Raw genomic sequence first — 24,283 nt, 5'->3', positions numbered from 1 at the left:
AATGTTCTCACCTTCCCATCATAGCGTTTCACTATAAACTGATCCAGGCCCAGGTCTGAAAGAGAAAAAAAAAGGTATTTAAAAAAAATAATAATGCTCTTAAGAGTGTAAAAGTAAGTACTTCTTGGGTTTCCTGTTTGACTGAGGATTAGAAAGTAAAATGCACTGTCTGAATAACACCAATGGAAGGAAAATTTTTTTGGCTTTGTACATTTAGTACTTTGTATTTTGATCATGAAAGACAACAAATACATGGGATCAGAGCAGAAAACCTCCTTCCAGCAAGGTCAGTAGGAGAACAGTTCCCAGCAACTCCCAAGAGTCTGAAATACCCACCCCAGCACAGATTTTTGCACTATTAGCCCGCAAACATTTTGCTCATGATTCCCCATGTAAATTTGTGTTCATAAAACTGTTACTGCTTTTAATAACATCTTTTAACTAGTTCACAAATGGGAGGAAAAAATATTGTCCACATAATTAACTGGGATATTCCCAAATAAATCCAAAACTTGTTTAAAAGTGCTCGTACAAAGATTTTACAGGAGATAAGTTGTGGCTGCATTTGTAAGAAGGCAAGCGCAATAGCTAGGAGAGCATTTTGGAGAAAGACAGAAAGAAATATTATTTATACTAGTAAATTCAATCTCTCATACCATCCCAAAATGTTTTTTCTACCTTGAAAAGCGGAGAAGAAACCCCAGCATTTACAGAATTAAGGTACAGAGCTCTCCATCTAATCCGCAATGCCCAGCAGGGTGTATGTAAACTGATGAATACACATATAAGCAAGATGACAAAAATATTCAGGAAGATTAATTATCTGAAGTTTGCAATCCAAAGTCGGGAAGATGCACCCTGAGAGAAGATTAAGCAGAACTCAAATCGAACACTTCCAGTAATTCGGGAGAGCACAGGCCAATTTTCAGCTCTCTGAAGAATAAAACCACTCATCAGAGTTACATCCCATTCATTTTCTGCCACTGTTTATGATAATTATCACATCCTCATTTCAATTCGAATTAGAAAAAAAGATGAAAATAACAAAATAAAACCTCTCCCATGCCTGCTGCATCACCTGCTCAAGAAGGAGGATAATAAAAGCCTTCCCCATCTACTGGAAAGGTTCATCATGGTTACACAGTGCAGAAAATGGAGTGATTAATCACTCCAGGGTCCCCTTGACCTTTCTGAACCAAAGCAGCTAAAACTCGGCAATTTTCAGAGGGTTTTCTGAATTTGTGAATATCCAAGCCAGAAACCTTCTCAGTATTTTGTGCACCTGACAGTAAGAGTGAAAACTGCATATTCGTACCCATTTTCAGACTTTAATAATCATCTTGTGACTTTTGTCTTCCTCAGAGTTGTGTGTATAAACACAGTACATTAAGTATTGTCACATTCAGAGGAGGATTCATTTGGTAAATGTGCTTATTTTACCAGAGACACATTACCTGGTCGGAGCTCACCCCAACCATCCATCTGGATGCCGACCGCTAAGCTAAGCTTAGTTTATGTCCACGTGTTGTAACAAAGTCATTTCTCAAAAACACCTGTTCCTATGCCAGGAAAGAGTGCTGTAAGACGTATCTCTGACAACCCGACATCATACATGTACTCACCGAGACCTAAAAAAGGACCGTTTAAAAAAAGCAAGTAAAAGCATGTCTTAAGAATACCGCCACCCCCTGCCCACAACTGGACACTGCTGCTGGGAAAACAAAGGTTTCAAAGGAGATCCAAAATGAACGGATGCTCACATAGATGAACAGCAAGACAAGATGAACAATAATATTTTCAAAATGTATTTCTAAATACAGATAATAAATATTTATATAATAAATAATATATACGTTATTCTGCATATACATGCAGAAAAGTTATTAAAAACAGATGAATGGGAAGAATACCAGTACCTGTACTAAAGCAAGAGGCTAGTATTACAAAATTTGTGCTCTCCACAGATGAACATGAGGCGGGCAAAAGGGGAGAAGATGCAGGGAATGACTGGAGGGGACTAAAAAGCACCAACAAATCACAATAATGGAGTCAGCAAAAGAAAAACACACTGGTGAAATCAGGAGTTTTGAATACAGGGTAGTTTGCCTCCAGACTAGGGTTTGGTCCAGCCTCATTCACCTAAGCACGGAGATGTTTGTTTCCATGCGTTTCCTCAATTACTATGGCATGCAACAGAAAGACATGGAAAACCAAAGCATCTGGGTAACCCGAGACTATTCCTGTGAAAAACAATGATGGACCTTGACTTCCATACAGCTCTTCTGTAACTGCATCCAAACCCTCATGCCAGGTATAGAAGCTGCCAGATCTGTCCTCAAGCTTAAGAGTTCCAAGCACTTCATTATTTGCTGAAGAAAAAACTGCTTACCCCAACACAGCAGATGCAGGAATGTAGCTACCATTACCTATATCACGTCAGTCTCCTTCAACACAATCACATCTGATGACAAGCAAATATATAACCTTGATTTATGCATGTTTTGGAGATTGGGGAGACACATTTATATGAAAAAGCAGCACAAAAATGTGTCACTTCTGCTGCTGCCTTTTTTCAAGTCAGTGTATTAGCACGCCCTGGAAGACAGTGTTGGTGAAGGGAGCTCAATCCAGTTGGCAGCCAGTCACAAACGGTGCTCCCCAGGGCTCAGCACTGGGGCTGGTTCTGTTTAACATCCCTATTGACAACCCGGATGAGGGGATCAAGTGTACCCTCAGTATGTTCGCAGACAACACCAAGTTGTGTTGGTGGGAGTGCTGATCTGCTGGAGGGCAGGCAGGCTCTGCAGAGGGGTCTGGACAGGAGGGACCGATGGGCTGAGGCCGACTGTATGAGGTTCAACCAGGCTCAGTGCCGGGTCCTGCCCGTGGGTCACAGCAGCCCCACACAGCCCCACAGGCTGGGGCAGAGCGGCTGGGAAGCTGCCTGGCGGGGAAGGCCCTGGGGGTGCTGGCTGACGGCCGGCTGGGCATGGGCCAGCACTGTGCCCAGGGGGCCAAGGAGGCCAAGAGCATCCTGGCCTTTATCTGAAATGAGTGTGGCCAGGAGGAGACAATGTCCCCCTGTGCTCAGCATTGGTGAGGCTGCACCTCAAATACTTGTATTCAGCATATAGTTTTGGGCCCCTCATCACAAGACAGACACCGAGGTGCTGGAGCGTGTCCAGAGAAGGTCAACAAAGCTGGTGAAGGCTCCAGAGAACAAGTCCTATGAGGAGCAGCTGAGGGACCTGGGGCTGTTTAGCCTGGAGAGGGGGGTGGTTCAGGGGGGACCTTGCTGCTCTCTACAGCTGCCTGAAAGGGGCGGTAGGCAGGTGGGGGTCGGTCTCTTCTCCCAAGTACCAAGCAATAGGACAAGATGAAAATGGCCTCAAGTTGTAGCAGGGGAGGTTTAGATTGGATATTGGGAAAAATGTCCTCACTGACAGGGTGGTCAAGCATTGGACCAGGCTGCCCAGGGAATCGGTGGAATTCCCATCCCTGGAGGTATTTAAAAGACATGTAGCTGTGGTGCTTAAGGACATGTTTAGTGGTAGACTTGACAGTTCTAGGTTAACAGTTGGACTTGATGATCTTAAAGGTCTTTTCCAATCTAAACAATTGTATAAATCTAAGGTTCTATTGCAAGCACAAGCCTATTGGTTCACATCAGTGTTTTATGCTCACCCTTTCTCCCAGCGATGCACAATACTATTCTGCTCTGCTGCATTAACTAAGCTGTATGCTTAAGTCCTTCTATACAATTCCCCTTACCATAGCTCTCGACAGAATAAGCTAATTCAAAAGCTGAAAAAAAGGCATTTATATATTCAAGGTATAAAGTTTTACTCTATATATTTTCCTTTTTCCAAAACAGTTTATTTTCTTTTTTATGGACTTAGCTATGTGTTTTTCCACAAGTCTTTAAAGTTGACAAAAGGAAACCAAGAAAAAAGAGGGAGTGTGGCTTGATGCCTGTGTTCTTTTTTCTTTACATTACATAAAAACCCCAAAATACTTTTCCTTCAAGACATTACAATAGGAATTCAGCATTTGCGTAGGCTGGAGAGCTAAAGGAAACACGGCACGAATGAGGACAGTCACATCTGAACAAGGAAAGGAAAGAATGTTAGTTATTACATCTTTGTTATTCAAAAGGCAGCGTGCTACTGCAGGACTGTAAGTGATACATTCATAAAGCAAATATCCTCTGACTGGGCTATTGCTGATGAGCTGCAGGAACACAAGCTAATAGGTATGTTTAACAGTAAAAAAAGAGCTTTTTCACCTTGCGCTGAAAAGCGGAGTCCGAAATACTGTTCCCCCAGAAATGAATTAAAGCATTTCCTTGAAGAGAGACAGCAATGAAATCCAAAGAAACCATTTCAGGAAGACAGCTGGCTGCTTCACAAAGTCTCCCCAGGACTGAACACACCGTAATGTGCACAACGGCTACTTCAGCTCGCACAGTGAGCATCCAGAGCAGCTGGGATTTGGTACTTGTTTCTGCTCAAACAAACCCAGAGCTTTCGCCATGACCTGCTCCACAATATGTGTTTTATTTGTACGGAATACTGTAAAACCACCTCACCTTTCACTACATGTCTGGATTATGAAAGCCCCTTTTGCTTCCCCAGCCAAGGGCTCTGCACCAGCCACTCAGTTTCAGAGTGCCAATGGTGACCTGCAGCAATTTCCAAATTTGCTCACTATACCAGCTTGTTTGTAATCTTTAAGTACCAATATGTATCACTCCTACAGATTCTGATACCACCTAAAGTACTATCAGGGGATCAAAAGAAACAGCAGCGCTGCTGTGGCGTACCTAAGCAAGTACCACCACTAGGACTGTTATTTCAGATTAGACTGACACCACTTACTCACCAATACTAACATAGGCCTCCACTCTTATTCATGTGATGGTATTCACACAGCACTCTAAATAAAAATGTTTGAAAATAAAAATTACTTACACTCACTGCCTCCCACAATGGGGGAAGGAGGGTGTTCGACAGGAGAACCATATTCTCTGCATTAATTTTTTTTGGGGGGTGGGGGGGGTGGAGAGCATATTTGAATGGGGAAGGAATTATTTATGTAAAGGAAAAAAAAACCCCACATAATAACCTGCTGTTACTCTTGTTCTTGAATCTTAAGTCAAATGCTTATTATATTTCTATCAATTAATGAAAACAAACATTCCACAGATTCACTCAAAGCCAGCTAATGACCATACTTGATAAATATCTAAAATACCAAGCTCTTCCTTTTATCCTGAAGAAAAAAAAATAAATCCATGGGCAACAGATTATAGATTGCAGTTTTAAAAGATATTAACAAATGAGCTTCTAGAATAATTATTATAGTATGTTAAGAACACAGTTGAGATCAATTAGAAACCATCATTATCTCCTCTGGGATGCCAGCAGTTTTCCACTAATAGAAACCTTTTCAACTCCTTCCAGTCTTTATCTTTGTAAGATGTTTCACCTTATTTGGGTAACATTTAATCATCCTCTGCTTTTCCTTTCCTGTTGCTTGATATATAACATGGACTCTTTTTCTTGAAAGTAGATGAGCAAAAGGGCTAATTATGAAGACTGAAAAAGAGTCTGTTAACTGTACATGCAACATGCTATGTTACGGGAAGAAAAAACACTGGACCAAGTTTTCCCCTCCACAGCTGTAACCCAGCTTCTGATTTTTATATGAGTGTTTTCCCCCGAACTTCAAATGTGATCTGCAAGCAAACAATAAGCAGCCTGAGACTGTTCAGGGGGCAACACTCTCAGCTTTGTGTTAAAGTCTAGAACTGTTTTGTTCTTTCAAGGAACTACTTCGCCCTCACTTATCTCCCCCTCCTCCAATGGACAAGTCAGTCTCTCTACGAGATGTTCATTCATAACACAACTGATCAGCCATATCAACCCGTCATCTATACTGGAAACCCTAACTATCTGTTTCTTCTGATGACTATCACATAAACATGCATGTAAAAGCACCTCTCACTTGCTCCTCCTTGGCTAGGTTCCTGGGGTCTCTCATATTAGGTGTTACGGCCCCAAAGATGATTCTTGCCTAGGAATGATGTATTTTCACAGAAAAAATACCCACATCTATTCACCTTCCTGGTTTAGGAGATAACCACTGTGTTACCTCTCCCTTTCACCCACACATCCTTTCCCTAAAGGTCTTTCCAGCAGATGGATTTGGGGGGAGAACACAGAAGTGAGTCCCTATCAACAAACCAGAAGGCAAGTTCAGCATCTCTAGTTTCCTTCTGGGTGTTAAATACCTGAACTGAACACTTTGCATAACTTTAGGGATCTATATAAGCTTAGGGAGTCCTTCCCCTCCCCACCAGACTAGGTGGGCATTTGTCACAGCTCATGACTGTTGGTTCTACAGAAAATCAGATCCGTATTTCACAAACTTAACTCAAAATAACAGATATTCACTCAAGCATTGCAACAATCCAGATGCCAGTTTCTGCTCAGCTGCTCATGATTAGTCCAAACATGAAAACCAAAACTATTTCAAAACTGAGAATCAAGCTATACACAGTCTGGTCAAGCCACCAGACACCAGCTCAGTCCTTCACAGCTCCTGTACTCCAACACCATCCTGTGCACAGAGGCTGCAGGGGCAGAGCTGCTGCTTCTGGCTGAGCTTTAACAGCATGTTCATAGTTTCTTGCAGACAAGGTAAAAAAAAAAAAACCCACAAAAAAACCCCCAAACCTTCCAGGGCATTTTCAAGAGTTCAGATATTTGAGTTGCTACACAGCATGGTGGATCTTTACAGGCAGCAGGAGTTTTCATGCAGTGGGAGTCTGGGCTAACCAGGGGTGTTAACACTAGGATGGAAGAGCAAGACTGGTTTGGGTGTAACCTGTCTTTGTGATGCTGTGATGATATATGAAGCATTTTTTACTTCTTTCAATCCTTATGCAGAGACCAAAAAAATAGTACTGCTTGATTATACCACAGCTCCTTCTCAGTCCAGGATGCCCTAAAACACTCAGTTCCCCTAGGAAAATGATCAACGTAGAAAGGACCCAGAGAAACTTGGAGAAACGGAGGGAACTTAGAGGCTAGGAAAGAAAGGATGACTGGGCAGGCCACCACCAAGCAGGTCCAAGCACTTGGCAACGTTCTTGTAGGCCAACAGTTGTGTAAGACTACAGAGAACATGCCAGCAACAACCTGCAAGTACCAGGCATGGTTATGGTTCCTGTCAAGTGTCATGGCTTCATATGCCTTTTTCAGTAAAAGCCCACCCGCCTTCAAAGAGCTGCAACATCTAAAATGTTTTTTGTTGTTGTTGTTTTGTTTTGACTTGTTTGTTTTTGTAAAACCTTACCCTGTCGACCAGAGTAACAGTATTTTCAGCTGGGGTACCAAGAAAGCACCAGGTACAAAGCAACCATCCCTGTTCATCCAGCCTTGGAGCAGATATTACTGCCCATGCTTCTGTTGGTGCTTGGACTTCCCAGACAGCATATAAAGAAAAAAAAAAAATTTAAAGCAGTTTCCAAGTTTAATGCCATTCTTTGGCTTATTCTGACAGAGTTCCAAGCTCAGCAAGAGGGTGTCATACCTTAAGCACAGCTTGCCTACTTGAGAAAGCTACAGCAGAAAGTTTTACTGAACTAGAGAAAGCAATCTACAGGAGATAATGAATTTGCATTCATTAACAAAATGCAGTCTAGAATTGAGTTGACACTTTGTTGACAATAAATCAAACTTTCCTCTGTACAATCCATAAAAAATGAGTCAGGCATATGGTACCTCACAGTAGATTATCAATTTAAAAATAAATACAACAGGGACTTGGATACCTCATTACTCTGTATCACTTACATTCCACAGTATTTTTCTCTCCATAAAATCACAGACACATTAACAAGAAGTTACTTGCTGAAATTAAGACTGGCAGCTGGAGCATACTGAGCATTCCCCTGCTCTCCTCCTGTCTCAGACTGCTTATGCAGGACCATATTAATTCACAGGACCAGAAGGTTATTGCTTTGCTGTACAAACATACCAACAAATGCCACACACCGAAAACCTTGGGGTCAGCGAGACTGCAGAAAGTAACCCATAATTTAGTTCAAGCATTAACCTACCAAGCTAGTATGATTACAGTGGGCTACATCACTACCTGAGGGAGATTTCCAAGGAGCACTCCAAGCTACATAACCACCCGAATGAGTGCCCTGGGATGAAGGCAGGATGCTCCAGCCCCAGTGGAGGGCATACCTGAGCTGTGGCTCAGGGAGAAAGCAGCCTCAACATTTCCCTACTAATCTACAACCTAGATAATCCTGTGAGCCAAAAGTATCAAACAGATGTAAAGTATGGAAATAATCCAGTCAGCAGGTAGCACTCTTTGTTTTTCACTTCTGGTTTTAAAATCAGACCTATCTTTTTCATTATTTATTTTTTTTACTACCAGCTTTTAAAACATTTGGCAACAAGATTATGTCTGCTTTGACTTTACTGTAGCATTAAGTGTTTTTACCCTTCTACTGTTCATTAGGTATTAAAACATTCACTGTGATTGTCATCATGTACAGTGCTCATAAGGAAAAGCCATCCCAGCAGCAGCTTAGTCTAGAAGAAAGTCCATGACAGTAACAGTCCTCAAGACAGATTTTCAAACTAACAAGACACAAGATGCTCACTCTCCTGCTTTGCCTGCTGATAGGTAGCCAAAGCTCAATCTCATTCCACTTTCCAAGAGCACCTCGAAGTATCACCAAGGCAATCTTCTTCCCTTATAGGCTGCTTTGTGTCACTGACTGGCAGCATTTGCAGGCTTTTAAAGGCTGGAACAGGCTTCAGGGGCCATTTAAGCAGTTCACCTAGCCAGGGTAACAACAGCTACAACAAAGTTAGTGGCTAAGACTGACAAATTATTTCCCATTAGTCACCTTTGCTTGTCTCCCAAGTAGGTGTTTTCTGAGCACTCTTCGACCTATTTTCTGTGCACACCTTAAAATGCACCAAGCACATATATTGCACGGAGGAACTAAAAGAGAATCAGATGTGTTGAAATTAAACATAGGATGTTCTCTATTTTTAGCTGGACAGCAAAAATCCAGAAAAACCAAACCAAAAAACCTAAACCAAAAAAAATCTTGCATGGAAAGACTTGCACTCAGCCAGGCGCTACTGCTTTTCAAAGTACCTAAGAGCTTAAGATAGATAAAATGGTAAAACAATTTCATTATCTATGAACATTATTTTCTGTTTATTGCTCAAGCTACTTCTTCACTGAAGATGAAACTATGTAATTCATATGAAAACTAAAGGCATTTTCAGGACCTGATGAAAACCTAAATAGCAGTTCACCAACCTGTTTTTAATGCTAATGCCAGGATTTTTTCTTCCCTCCTATGCACACTTAGTGGTGTTGTTTTCTAAGCACAAGTGTGCATGATATTTATTTAGCAACTTCATGTAAGATATCAAAACAGTTTCACAGTTTGCACATAAACTCCACTCTCAAAAAGTTAACATTTGGAGGCTGAAGTTCTTCATTAATGCCTGGGGAAAGAGGAGGAGTTTTAATTTGACCAAAGCCTGTTTCATTCTCTGAGAGACACTCTGGGAGACCAAGAAACCTGATTTCCCAGTTGTCACTCAAAACACAAATCTCCTCCAAAACAGAAGACAGGGAAAATCCTCCTGCCACCCCACAAAAACCAACTTCTTGCCAAATGCTCAGGACATAGCTCCCCAGACCAGAAAAAAGCATCTGCTCTCCCACCTGTTGCCTGCCAAACCCCCACAGGTACCATGGCTGATGTGCTTCCCTGCAACCCACAAGGAATTTGAAGCCAGCAGAGATGAGCCCCACTGTGGTCAGCTGCATCACAACTCAGCTGAGTGAATGGGGCTGCCTCAACTCCTTTATTGCTAAGGTTTTCCTTGCCAAAGCAACCTCCTTTTGCAGGTTTACGAACAGTTCTTAAACTGTTTCAGTTGAAGCTAAACTTTCATTATTAAATATACAAGAAGGTCATCTCATCTGCTCTTCATGGGGCCACACCAACAAGATGTACTATGCTGCAACAGAACTTCAGGCAACATTTTAGGTTTGGAGCATGGAGACAGAATAGATCCAAAGCTCCAAAGAAGCTATCACAACTACACTTCTGAACCCAAATGATCACTGTTATTTGGCAGCACTGTGCTGCTGCCAGTCAGCTAAGTTCAGGCTGGCATGGACTCACTGCAGACTCTGTGGGAGAGATGAGCATGGCTCCTGCACAGCTGCACTGGTATTTTTCTGCCCTGTTCCTACATCTGTTATACTCTGTTATCCTTCTGTGCATCATCACACTGCCATAATGCATGGGTTCAGAGCATTACTTTTTTTGACTGTGGCAGCACCCAAATCAAACACCAACTCCCCTTTTGTGCCGTACCTCTCAATATAACAAGAACAATACCTGACAAAGTAACTTTTTGAAGTGAATTTTAAAGATCAGGTAAGCAGAGACTGGAAAGTTTATTCCACTTCACTGTATTAGTTCCTCCAATTAGTTCCACACACAACTTACTTTCTGGTTGTTTTTCGTTAGGTGTTATCGATCTCACAAAATCCTGCGGTGTCATAAAAACCTCCGATTCACCATGCTCATTTATGACTTTCAAAGTGGCGAAGTATCTGAAGATTTTGTCCGGTGTGGAGTAGGCTCTGATTCTGTTCTCGTATTCCATCACCTGGATATGAAATTTAACCAGCATTAGATGGTTAAATTAGATCCCCCAACACCCACCTTAGCAGCCACCCTTAGTCCTCTGAAGGTTTTGCCACAGAACAAAGATGTGTGCAGCAACACACTGGAAAGAAACTATGCTGAAAGGGTCAAACCCCATCCTATCCTCAACCTTTGAACTACCAGGAAAATTGGAAATATCTCTCTTAATACTGGAATATTAGGAGCTCACACAAGAGTCCTTACTATTGGTAAGTTTTGAGTCACCATGATGGCAGGGGAAAAACAAATTAAAGTCTCTGAAGGTGCTTTTAAACATGAACATAAAAAAGCACTAGCATCACATTCATGATGCTAAAAGCAGCTCAACATTTTAACCATAGTGTTTGAAGGTTCTGACTTGTGAATAGTAAATGAAGTAAAAGAAAAGCCTTGGAGAGCTGGGAGAGACCTTTATTTTCAAGCTGAGTCTTGGAAAGAACTACTTGGAGGCACAGCTGGTTGCTCAGTCACTCAACCTCATTTTTTCCTCTTTTCTATCACATTGGCAAAATTCTGCAGAAACATTCTCTACTCAGTCCTCTCCTCCCCACCAATCTGCCACTTGCTAACTCTGCCAGCAGCAATTATTTTGTACCTAGAACCATTTTCTCCAACACACAGCTAGAATTAATCAAAGTGAACAGAAAGCTTTTACAAAATCACAACATAAGGCCACAAGGGAAGAAAAAGGCACAAAGACCTACACTTCATTATGTATTAGGATAGAAAAATTTCCTTCTTAGTTCAGCCTACTATTCCTGTATTATATGCCATGTTTGACAGTCCATAAAGTACTTGAAACTTTCAGTACTTCTGCCCAATAGCTACAGGAGAAAAAAAACAACAAAACCACCACCAGTGATCTGTTGGGAGAGAATAGGCAAGATCAAGGGTACTGCCAAAGCAGCTGTAGATCATTTATGGCTTTCATCTTGTTTTAGCCTTGTCCTTAAACTCAGACAACTTCTCCACCCTGATATTTATCAGGCAGAAAACACCCTCTCTAGTTTTTCATATTTCTAGAATAAAACTAGGCCAAGGCTTTTAATCCCCCAAGTCAGGCTTCGGTAAAGCAACCAGGGGAAAGCAAAGCCTCTCTCTTCTACATGTGTTCCAGCTCTGATCTTGAGCAAATACAGCTGTAGATGACATTATCTATAATGCCAATATCTAAAGCATCGTCCCCACTCTTAGCATCACCATAGATTTTTCAGAATTCAGAAATGTCCCTGCATCAAGCACTACAGCCAGCTCCCTCTTTCCTGCAGTCACCTACACAGAAAAAATTTTTTGTCCTTAGTCCCTTTTGCTACTCACCTTTGCACCTATAATCAAGCAATAAAAATGGGATTAGGTTTGTTGATTCCACAAGGTCCTACAAAGATAAAGGCACTGGATAAAGAGCAGTTGTCTTACTGTAAAGTTACAAGTCACTGTCTATCAGCCAAACCGCAGTAAACAACAACATGCACTTTCCCAGCTGCCAAACTGCACATGTCTTTGCCTACAGCTCCCACCTGGTAGGTGATAACTTGTTATGCCAAAGTGACCTTTTGACTTGTGATTTCAGGCCCGTATCTCACCCCTTCCTGTAGCATGACCTGATCTCACAAATAACACCCCACCCAACCTTATCAGCCAAAAACATAGTTAAGCACCTTACCTTCAAGCAAAGCAACTAAAACCAACTACAGTATCAAGCCCAGAACTGGAGCTAAAAGCAGACACCACAGACTAGAACCAGCAGCTCCCTCCATCCATAACACCCTTTCAACACAGCTTGCTTTCTAGCTAAAACATCTGTCCACCTGAAACTTCACACAATTCCTGAGTTTCCAAGCTTGGGGAAAAATTTCTGGCAAGGCACTATCAAATGCTTTCCTTCAACCCAGCTAGGTAAGTTGCACCTCTTTTACTTGACAACTCCACTGCTGCACCAGAGACATTAGTCTTTGACATCTCTGCCAGTAAAACCACGTTTTGTTTTACCCCACTCAACTTCACATCCACAATGGATCTTTCTCTGTATCTGCTTTAAGATCTTGCTAAAATACTGCTGACAGGCCTATTGCTATCAAGTGCTTTTCTTCTCATTTTTGGAGTGTGGGCATTGCCCTTGTTCCTCACCTAATATCTTTACTGAGACTCCTCCTTATTGATCCAACAACTTCACTGTTAACTCTTTCATACCCCCCAAGCTCGGGGTAATCCTCAAGGCCCTTGCTTTCTTGATGCTAAGCAGTCTACATTTTGCTTAGACTTCAGGCACAGCAGTTTTCCCACACCCCAATCAGATCCACACTGCACCCTCAAGTCCACCATGATCGTCACTTGCAACAGAAGCAAAGTACCCATTTACTACATGGCCCTTTCCTACGTAGATCATTTGCCATACTGTCATCTATCCATGCATACTGCTAAACAAAGAGCTTCCTCAGATGACCACTATGCACTTACAAGGATGCAGTTTTGATATGCAGCTTTAGAGCAGGAAGGGTCAGTCTGTTGCTCAAAAGCCATGTAAAGCTTAAAAAAGGTCTCCTGTCTCAGCATGCAACACAACAACCCTTCACAGATCTGCAAACCCAGAGGTTTGTCCACATGCAGTCTGAAATTTCACGAGAAATATGTAAAGCAGTTTTGGGCTTCCCATCCTCCAAGAAAAACAGCTGAATGCCTTTACAAAAATAGGACCAATAGCAGGTGGAGAGCTGACCATCTCATTTCGAATTAGTCTTAAAGCAGCATCAGACAAAGCAGGAAATTAAGGATTTTTAAATGACCATCATCTTCTGATGCAAAGTTTGCCACATCTGGCCAAAGCAAGCTGAGTTGACCTACCATCTCCATGAAAGAGATGCAGTGTAAAAAGCGGGTGTTACTTGTGAAGCGATTAGTTTCAGATCCAGAAAGGAACATGATTATGTACAGCTACTCAACGTTTCATGGGAAGCTAGTTTTAATTATTTCCATCCTTTTGAGTCCCAGTAATTAGCTGTGACAAACACATTTCAGGACAAATACATTCCTGAAAAATTATGAGGAACAACAGTCTTGAATAACTCACAATCTACACCAAAAAAGTAGAATCTAAAATTCTTGTTTAGTATCTCACAGGCTGTTTTCATCACAACCCAAATCACACTTCCTCAAAAATCCCTACAAGAAGTGAGCAAATGCTGCAACACTTCTGCCCTTTTGCCTGCAGCTGAACTCACAACTACCTCATTTTCGCTAACATGATCTAATCAGCTGGCAAAACCTAATAAATATGCTAAAACCCATCCCTCTGACTTCAAGACCAGACTGAACATGAAGCCAGGTCAAGAAGGGAACAGCCAAGACCTTGCAAATGGGAACAACTTACTCAAGATTGGGTGCTAAACACAAAGTGGGCAGTAATAGGGGTGCCCTGATCTCACTATACATATGTGTAATAAAAAGCACATGTGTTTTTGGGTGCACACATGACCATCTCTGAGGGCTTTTTACACTACTTCTAAATAATCTGGACACAAAAATCATCCCAGACAAGTCTCTTCTCCCAGACCCTCTCACCTATGAAATAATCCAAAACATTCTCCTGGCAAAGCGTGTACCCAGGCAGTGGCCTTTTCCCAGCACGTGCCAGTCCTCGATGCAGTGCAGACCTGCCAAAACCCTCACCCTGACCCCAGAGGCACAGCCTCATGTAATCAGGGGCCTCCAGAAAGATTATGTGACCAAATGGAAAAAATCTTTTTTTGCACTTATTAATATAGTACGTACTTACTGGAGGAGAAAGATGAGCAAGTAATCCCCATTGCTCTACAAGAGCAAAGCTGCTGCTGAGACAGTCAATGTTTATGCTAAGCCTCAGGTTAAAAGGAAAAAAATCAAGTCTTGTGCAGACATGAAAATAAAGCTCTAAATTAACATCTCAATTCACTTCCAGAGCATCACCAGGGCCTCCCTGACCATGCAACAGTGCACACATGCCAGCAGTGTAAATTAATTACAATTAATTTTCTTTGGGTTTCCTATTGTAATGCACACCAAAATGAAGTTCCAGCACAACTAACACTCCTAAGGCAGCACACCTGCAGGACACAGAAAACACTGCAATCAGATCTTGACAAAGCAGCCCTAATGCTGCATGCAAACACTTAATTAACACATCAGTCCACCCACATCATGTATTACTGCTCATCAGCCTTCTACCTATGAAAGGGCTCAAAATCTTTTCCTTCTCTGCCTTACACAGTCAGACCTATACATCGCACAGCCTAAAAGACAACACGTGCCTGGGAACCATCCATACACAATCGCAGCACCAGCCCCAGCAAATGCCAAGGGATTTGTATTTCAACTTCCTCTTCACTGAATCACTACCCAAAATAGCTATCTCAAGCCTAATTTGTTATTTCACCACTAATCACAACTTCATTAAAAGCAGAATTGGCATAACAACTGTTAAAATACTTTCAATTAAGCTTCATTTTTTTCTCAAGGAAAACCCCACACTATGTTCCAATTAATTACGGGAGGAGCTGGAAAGGGTTTTTACTGTGGGTGGTGGTGGTTGTTTTTTTAAAGAAAAACATAGAGGAGTCAGGAAAGAGTCAGGAATTCCCTAAAGTGCTACACAACTCATTAGGAGAGTAGCACATCCTGGGAGCAGCCCTGATTTTGAGTCAGAAGCCAGGGCACACCTTTGTCTGTCATCTGAGCTGGTAGCATTCAGACATACCTCCTGAGATGACTCACTAGGGCAACTGCTGATCAAACACCAAGCCCACAACAGAGCCGCTCAAACAAACACAGAACCCAGCACCTGGGAGACTACCGGTTACATCCTGCATTAAACAAAGCAAAAGCAACACTGCCATTCGGGTTACAGAAGGTACATTCCATCTTAAGTCTGGAGAAAGAAGGGCTTACATTGGCAAAAAAGTCCGTCTTAAACACTGCTCTCTCCGCTGAAATCACTGCCCCCGAGTTAAGTACTGTAGGAGGAAGGCAGGCTGTGGACTGAGAAGGGATCCAGGCTGCATTCTCAACAGACCTCTTGGGCATCCTCCACACCTGGCTCACATCTTATTTGGAAAGCATGGTCATATTCTTCCCTGCCTAGTATGGGAAGGAAAGAGCTGGTCAGCGTAGGGATGTCTCCTAACAACTGGAATAAAAGTCCTCGCCTGCAAACAAATATTTGCTGGCTTCCCTAGCCAGAAGCAACCAGCCATGTAAGACAAAAGGAAAAAAATTAGTAACATCAGTCATTACATTCACTTGTGATGACAAATTTTTTTTCTTTAAAAGTAAGAGTGTGGATGAAGGTGGATCATTTCTTTGCTCTTTGCAACCTGCCACCATCTGCTGATACTGGAAAAAATAACCCACTTCCCCTGAGTGGTACTGGCAAGAGTCAAAGTTTTGCTGAAGCTGTCAAGAGTGCCTGACACCCAGTTGCCAAGAAAATTAGCACAAGCCAAGAATCCATATTCCTGGACAATTCTGAATATCTCAGTGTAGTATCTTACAGCATAACCTAACTGAGCTGCCACCACAGCATGTCACAACAGGGAGAGTCTGGAGCCCCAGATACTGCAAGGCACTTGAAAATTTCAAGTTGTGTAATATACTCTAACCAAGAGCAGAATATGATTCAGCAACGTCAAATAAACAGCTCTTAATTTTTTTATGAAAAGTTGTTAAGCCACTATATACGACCATCCACAATTTAACAGCTAATGAGATGCAGCCTCCAGGATACAGACTTAAAAATAATTATCAGAAGCAAATCATACAGAAAGAAATAGTGAAGAGCATATACTCCCATTCTCCTCCTTGGCACTGCAAAGATATTAAATCATCCAACACAGCCCAATAAAACCAACATCCAGACAGCTTTAAAAAAAATAAAATCACATTGTCTGCCAAATCTCAGTTATAGGACTCTCCATCAGACCAAATCATACATCTTGTAGTAACAGTGTTACAGATAGTACTGAACTAGTTGTCTAACAGTTCTGAGCAGCCCAAAGCTCTCAGGATTGCTCAACAGTGAAGCCAAGTCACAAGCTGACAATATAGTTTATTACTCAAGCTTTCCTCTTGTTGAAAATGTGCCTGATATGAAAATTAAATAGGCATAAGCATCAAGAGGGAGATATGACTAACCATGAGCAGAGTGAGGCTGTATTTCAACAACTACTCTTACATGGAATAATTAAAAAAAAGAATTAAAGTATGCTTTTCCAACAACCCTTCCTTCCACATTCATCCTCTTTTTCCTACATACACTCCGTATGTCCACAGGCAAATAGATGGACTCCCAGACACACACATGGTGGATGCCCTAGATGGTTTTAAAGCTTTTGCACTGACTCCCTACTTTGCATGCACCATCCTAACAGCCATCAAGGCAGGAGTCTTGATTTCTCAGAGCAATTCTCCTGACATCCAACTGGAGATGCGAGAAAAGATCTCAGTTTCACAGGATCAGTGTACTGTGCTTTCCAAGTTGCTTGCTAAAAAAGTTCAACCTAAAGAAACTCAAGGTAGCATGCCAAGAAAGTAGGTTCCCAAAACAGTAAGGTCCCTTAGAAAACGAAGGCACAGAGCAAAGGCCAGACTCTATACGTTCGCTACACCACAGTCTGAAAAAACATTATGCAAGTTTTGTCCTTTTCTCTACTGCAGTGCAACAGCTGCAGTTGTAACATGCCCAAGCTTGGTACCTTACGGTCCCTGAACCCGGAACGCTTCTTCTTCTTCCCTTCCGGCTGAGCCTCCTCATTGCCCGATGCAACGGCTTTTCTACCCTCACTGCTGCTGCTTTCCTCCTCCTCCTCCTCATGCTTCACCTTCTCACTTGGCTCAGCCCTCGGATCTTGTTTTACAGAGGATGAGTCTTCTGCATAGGCCCTGTCCAAGGCAAAAGAAAACACCAGTTTAGAAAATTGAGAGGGGTGCTAAGGCTACAAAGACTGCCATGCAACTCTCTCACTTGAATGAAACATTTGTTACAGTTCAGCATGGAGGACTGCAAAGCAAAAGCAAAAAAGTGATCAGTCTCCTTGGAATATTGTGTGCCTTTACCTGCTGTAATACAATTTCCACCACCCCCATGCCCTGCCAAATCCAAGCTAATAATCACAGTGAGTTTTCCCAGCCCAAAACCAGAGAGCAAATCACTCAGTGAATTACTGTGCCCTCTCCCAAAATCTACACGTGCAAAAAAGAACGGGAAGGGCATACCATACCTCCTCTAGCACTAAATTCCACCCCCACTCCCCCAAAACCGATTTATATGAAAGTGATAAAAATCTGTTTTACCATCAGCACTGCAGGATTCAGAAAGAATAGCCTCTTTGTTTCAGCTCACCTGATTTATTTTCTATCTCCAGTAGGTGACAGGCTGTTTTATTTCCTCCTTCCACCAATGACTGCTCTAAACTCCAGTGCTACAGGAGTTGTGACAACAGAAACTGGGGTTGTTTATCCTCAAGCTGGAAATACAACTCTGGCAGAACAAAGGACCCCTTTTCCCTTGCTGTTCAAATACAAAGTTCTTCAGCAACCCTGCTTGTAGACCAAGACTCAATACTCAAAATCACTCAGACTAAGCCACAAGTAACTCGCAGAACTGCAACTGGCAATAGGGTGCTTAAATAATCCATAAACCAAACAATGCTATGGCTTTCCTATGCTTTACTTTTAAAGTGGTTTATAACCAGAGCTCAGACCACATTAATATGAGTTAAATTAATAGTCTTTAAGGGTATGTTAATGTGTCACAAGCAACAAAGCAAAGTTTGATAAAATGATTTCTCTTTCTAAAGGACTCAAACAGCTCAGGCAAACACCCTAGCCTGCCTGTAACTTACGTGAAGCTGCCTTGACATGCATTCCTGGTGATTTATTTTGGACTTCTCACAGGGTTCAGGGCTCACACAGTTAGGTGTCACTCATTATCCAGTGGCCTTCAGATGAAGGCTGGTACTTTAGTGCTCCCTGTAACTACGAACGTGGTCATTTACAACTGCATGAATTTATTCAAAAAAAGCTGCCTTGGGAGGAAAACAAAACCAAACCAAGATCTTCAAAATCTCCCAAGCTCTGAGCAAAAGGCTACCCATATTTTATCCTACCAGTTTCCTGTAAAACACAGACACGGTACGTAAAATCAACAGAGAAAGTTTGTGTCTCCCCAGCAGTATGCAGATTTGCAGCAATCTCAGAGCATCATCTTCCAAGAAGAAGAAATGAGGATAGGTGCTCCATCAATTAATTTAAACACTACTGAAATTAAAGACAAATCATTCCTTACCAGCATCTAGTAATTCACTAACAGTCATAGGACAGGACAGATGGGGAAGGGCTAAAGAACTCAAATCCTTCCACAGTACTGCTGAGAAACAAAAACTTTATTGTTCTAGAATAAACTCCCAAAGAGCATACTTAAGAATATTGAATCATGATGAATGCAAATTAATTTTTGTTCAGCGAAGTACCAAAATCACTTGAACAACCACCAAGATCCCAGCATTGCTTTGGAATGCTGTGGGTTATTCCCACAGCACTACAGCTAGGTTAAAGCAGTTCAGAGGTTTCTAGTCTATGCTGTGACAGCATGCAACTCCATCGCAAGGGTTTGATTTAATAAAATACTTAAGTGCTTGGTGAAGAGCAGTACTAGCCATGACTTTTCATGCAAGACACAGTCTAATGTGCCAGCCTTTCCTTTCTGAAAAGGTCCTGAGCCTCTATTTGCCAGTACGTTTTCAAAGATGGTGCTTTGCTATAATATAAGACCTCTACTGAACCAAACAGGTTCAGTGAGAGACAGAATCCAAATCTTGAGTCCTTCACAAGCATCTTAAGATAGGGAAATTATTTCCCCAGAAGAGCCAGGAAGTTGATCTGTCTCTTGGAGCACAAAGTCCACACTGGCACCTCTCCTGAAGCCTTTCCTGCAAGTTTAATCAGCAGTGGCACATACTTGTGGAGTTGTGGTTTTGGCTGATATGCAGTTTGCTAGAATAAGGTGTTGCCAGCTGAGGCTACACCAGTAGTGCATGTCAAAGAAAGCCCTTGTGTAAGCAGAACACCAGTCATTAGCTCTGAGAGAACCTCTTGGGAAAAGGTCCTGGGGACAGAAAAGTAGTAGAAAATTGATTGCTTATCTACACAACCAAGCTATTCCATATGAAACATGCCACAGAATAGCTGTATCGGTAAAGATTTCCTCCTGTAATGCTTGACTGACAGCTAGCAAACCAGGGGAGGGATAAATGAAATTAAAAATCAAACGTTTTCAGCAAATCCTACGCATTCCTTCAATCCATCACACTGTCAAGGCAGTTGGCTATAGCAATGCAGACGTAGGCTGTTTGAATACAGTCTGCTTTCCCCCCCCTCCCTGGTTTATCTAGGTAATTAACTCTGCTCTACAGTTAGATCACCGTTGCAGCATACAAGCAAAACAAGCTGTGAGAATAAGAGCTAGTCTACTTCCCAAGCAAGGTTTTAAACGGTACCTGCTATTCCTCACCTCCAGGACACAGTCCAAACTACTCATTGAATTAATCACTGAAGGATCTGCTCTCTACGTACACCTACTACTTTGTGTATTTTACATCCTGCACAACCATCCTCTGTTGAAATCCTTGGCTTCCAACAACTACACCTTCCATCTGCACCCACATAAAGGAGTCTTTGAATGCAGATGTCCGAGTATGGCTGGAAAAACCTCACAGCTCTAGAAAGATCCACCCTGCTGGACTGTCATCAGCCAGTGAAGACTCTACACCTCCTTTTTTGATGAGACTGACTTTCCAATGGCATGCCTGTGGTTACAACTTCTGCACAAAAGGGCAACAAAAATACAAAGACTCGCTTCACTCTGTGCCAAAACTGGCAGCCAGCCTCTACCCACAGAGTGTGCCTGCCCCAGATCCTAGCTGCCACGCTTCAACCCTACTGGTCTCTTCAGGTCCTGTCTGCGTACCCTGCCCCCAGTGAACGGAATTTGAGGCAAAGACTGTATTTCCCATCTGCTTCATAGTATCTTCTTTTAATCCTTGGAGAAAGCCAACAATCAAGCATAAGATTAGTTTCATCATCCCCAAAGAAAACCACCTAGCTACCACAGAGGAGGACTAAATACTGAATTTTCACTTAGCAAATGGTTCTTTGACAAAGCCACATGCATGCAACCATACGATATACATACACAAAGGATCTTGGTACTCACAGCAGTCACCGGCATGATACTCCACAGCTGCAGGTCTTCCAATTAGAGAAATTGTAATCTCTCACTTTAACATATTTTTCTTCTATGAGTGACAGAAGCATAACAGTTTGCTAAAGTAACAAAGCTTTGTGCCAGAGGTAAGTGCTTAGTTGTTCTAAACCTGAAGGCAGTAGAAAAGCACTTAGGTATCACATCTAATAATCATGTCATTAGTCTCAGAAGGAAATGCAGGAGATCTAACAAGAAGTTGGGCACTCAGGAGTCAGCAAAAACATTGCCACCAAACGAAGCAGGAGAGGGGAATCCTGCCTGACAGATGTGTTCTTCAGGTGACGAGTTGCCACACTCCCTATCTATAAACATCTGGAGACATCCACATGAGGTTTAAAAGCCACTTAAAACTTCAGTTTTCCACACTGAAATGCAAAAGCTAGCCTGTACACAACATTCATAAAAGTAGGCAGCCTCCAGGGATCAGGAGTGCTTTCAGTGAGGAGCTCTGTCTCATCCTCACCTCAACCATATTCAGCAACTAAGTTACTTAGCTAAGACTTTAATGAGAAGTTAACCAGAAATTATGAAGATCCATAGCCTGCTTTTTCAGGATGTCACCCCACTCAGGATTTTTTACTATTGTGCTTCCTTCCTCAGCTTTCACGGCACTTAATACTGCTTGTAAATTAGCACAATGAATTTGTAGCATGAACTGCAATGAACATGACAAAATTAAGACAGATTCCAGAGGTGAATATGAACAATTAGATTGAGGAGACAGCTCTGGATACCAGCCATAGCTTAAAATAGGTCCAAGAACATAAGGAGACAGCAGCATGATCTGCAAGATGTGCACGTCCTTCCTTCCACCCCAGCCAGCAGCAGGACCATCCCCACAAAAAAAGCCTTCAGCTACTGACAGTGCACTCCAAGGAAGAGCTGGACAAACCAGAGAAGAGCCAACAGGGAGCAGCAGGAATGGTTAAGGGTCCAGAACACAATGTGGGAAACTTGACCTAAATAAGTCAGATTGCTATAAGAAAGAAGGAAAGAGGAAGGTGAGATAACTAATACATAAAACCACTGCAGCAGGACTGTTCTCTTGGTCCAGCAAGGGCAGGACAAGATTCAGGATATGCTTAAGAACACCATAAGGGAAGAGACACATGGCAAAGAAGGAGAAGCCTATATATACACGTTTACATACACAGAAAGCATGTAATGTTAAGGACAGAGAACACTGGAATCAGCTGCCAGGGAGGATTTATTCCATCACTGATTTCTCCATCACCAGCAAATTCCTAAAAATAGGTGAGACAGCTGCCTGTCAAGACTAGATTGGAGGCCCCCAGCCCTGCCTTGGCAGCACACTAGCAGATTTCTCACGCTCCCTCCCACTCTCCTCTGCTGCAGCCCAGTTTAGGCACCAGCACCAGCTCAGGCACCAGCACCAGCTCGTGGGTGCAGACAGACAGGCCAGAGCATGAGGACCTGCGCCTCAAGCCCCCTTGAAAGGGACTGCTCTGAAGAAAATGAACCTGAATGGTTTTAGGTCAGTCTCACCAGCTAACTTGGATCACGTGGGATAACACACAGCTCCTTAGATATGACTCCCTGATAGCAAGGAGAACAATTGCTTCACAAAGGCCATCAACCCTAATGACACACACTGGAGGCATCCTACTGACGTTACCATAATATCCTTGTAAATTACACATCTGTTAATTTCTTAAACCAGGAGACACGGCTTACATTACCAGAAGAGCTCACTCCAAGTGGGGCACGGGGCTATACCCCTGAACCACAGTGCTGACAGACGCACGCACAGTTCCTTGCATATCCATTTGGCTTCTCTGCACAAATCCTAGCTCTGATTTGCTATGTAACATTTAAATAAGATACTATCAACACACTCTGATCAAACTCCAGAGCTCTGCAAGCTTAGGGCAATACCTGTGCTTTAAGCTCTGCAGGTCAACTGAGGTCACCCCCCCACCCCCACCCCAGGCTGTTCAGATCTTTTCCTAATTGACTCCAGTTTTGACTTTGGCTCATTTCTCAACATCTGATTCTTTCCTTCCCCTGATGCTCATGGGTAAAAATAATATGAAGCCAAAAGCCACCTGAAAGGACACAGTGCTCTTTCAAGACAGCACTCAGATCGACATGTCTTCAGGCCTTAGGAGAAAACCCTCAGCACAGCAATCCTAAGGATAGCCTCTTGAGTCTGTCATCTCTCACAAAAAATTAAAAAAATGGAGCAGAATTCTCAAAATAAAAATAACCTCATATGAATAATACCTATACTTTTTAGTCCTTTCTCTCCTACATCAGGTTACATAGTACCTGACATATCCATAGCTATAAAATCAGCTTCTCCCTTCTTGACTGATTTACATGGTTTCCTTTGTTTTACTAGAACAAAGATTTTTAAAGTCTCAGTTTCAGCCGGCATAAGGTATTTCCAACACTTTTGCCATTAAAAATGTATTCCAAGCAAATTACTCTGAAGTCCCCATGACAGTGATGCAAAACCCCCCAATGCATTCCTAAACAGAGTTAGCTATGGGCTGATCTAGGCTTCAAAATTAATTCCGGAAGCGCCGATGGAGAACCACCAAACACCAAAAGCAGTGAAGGTCAGTAAAGCAAGGAAGATGAAGAGTCTTCTCTACAACCTTCCAGTAAAATAACTGGGCACTTGATACAGGGTGGCCGAAAAAGAGAGGAAGAACTGGTAAAGACTGAAAGAAATTTGCAGAAGTGGCAGCCAGCACTGCTCAGCTTGCTGGTGAGGAGCGAAGCATGAAAAATATGAGTTTGTAACAGAATGAGAATATACTGTCAAGGCTGGGAGATGGTATCACAAGCTTAATTGCTTCAACTTATGCACAGAATGGGGCAAAAGACGTAAGAGCACAGAGTAAGGCCAAGGGGATGCAGCAAAAGAAGACTGGGTACTGCATTAGATACAAACATGCTGGTAGCAAAGGATCTTCTTGTTAAGCAAGTTCCAGAACAACACAGATGTCTTGCCCTTATTCATACCACTAATATATTTGCAGAAGGGTAAGAAATGAAGCATAACTAAATACTTCCAGTCAATCAGGAAGAGCACTTGGTAAGACACTGCTTACAGAAGTCCTCCCCAGAGGTCCATATGCTCCCTTATTTCATTCAATACCAGGTTGACTGAGTGACAACATTCAGCACTAAAATGCCAGTTTAAGTGCTTTCAGATGCCCACCGCCCACAGATTCAGCCAGGAAGGTTTGTGACAT

General features: G+C 42.3%; 1 protein-coding gene across 12 annotated transcripts in view; it reads right to left on the bottom strand.

Annotated features, from left to right (window-relative positions):
* MICU1 (mitochondrial calcium uptake 1) overlaps positions 1 to 24,283 on the bottom strand; it is a 105,761-nt gene that overhangs the window by 64,303 nt on the left and 17,175 nt on the right. For all 12 annotated transcript variants that reach the window (XM_040607612.1, XM_040607616.1, XM_040607615.1 and 9 more), the window contains 3 exons: positions 17,491 to 17,677; positions 10,568 to 10,730; positions 12 to 55 (listed from right to left, as the gene is read on the bottom strand). In XM_040607612.1, coding sequence (XP_040463546.1) covers positions 12 to 55; positions 10,568 to 10,730; positions 17,491 to 17,677 — 394 coding nt within the window. The remainder of the gene's footprint in view (positions 1 to 11; positions 56 to 10,567; positions 10,731 to 17,490; positions 17,678 to 24,283) is intronic.

This window comes from Falco naumanni, chromosome 9 (assembly GCF_017639655.2).
Source record: "Falco naumanni isolate bFalNau1 chromosome 9, bFalNau1.pat, whole genome shotgun sequence".
Taxonomy (NCBI): Eukaryota; Metazoa; Chordata; class Aves; order Falconiformes; family Falconidae; genus Falco; species Falco naumanni.
Note: the sequence above shows the minus strand (reverse complement) of the source record. Positions and strands in the feature narration are given on the sequence as shown.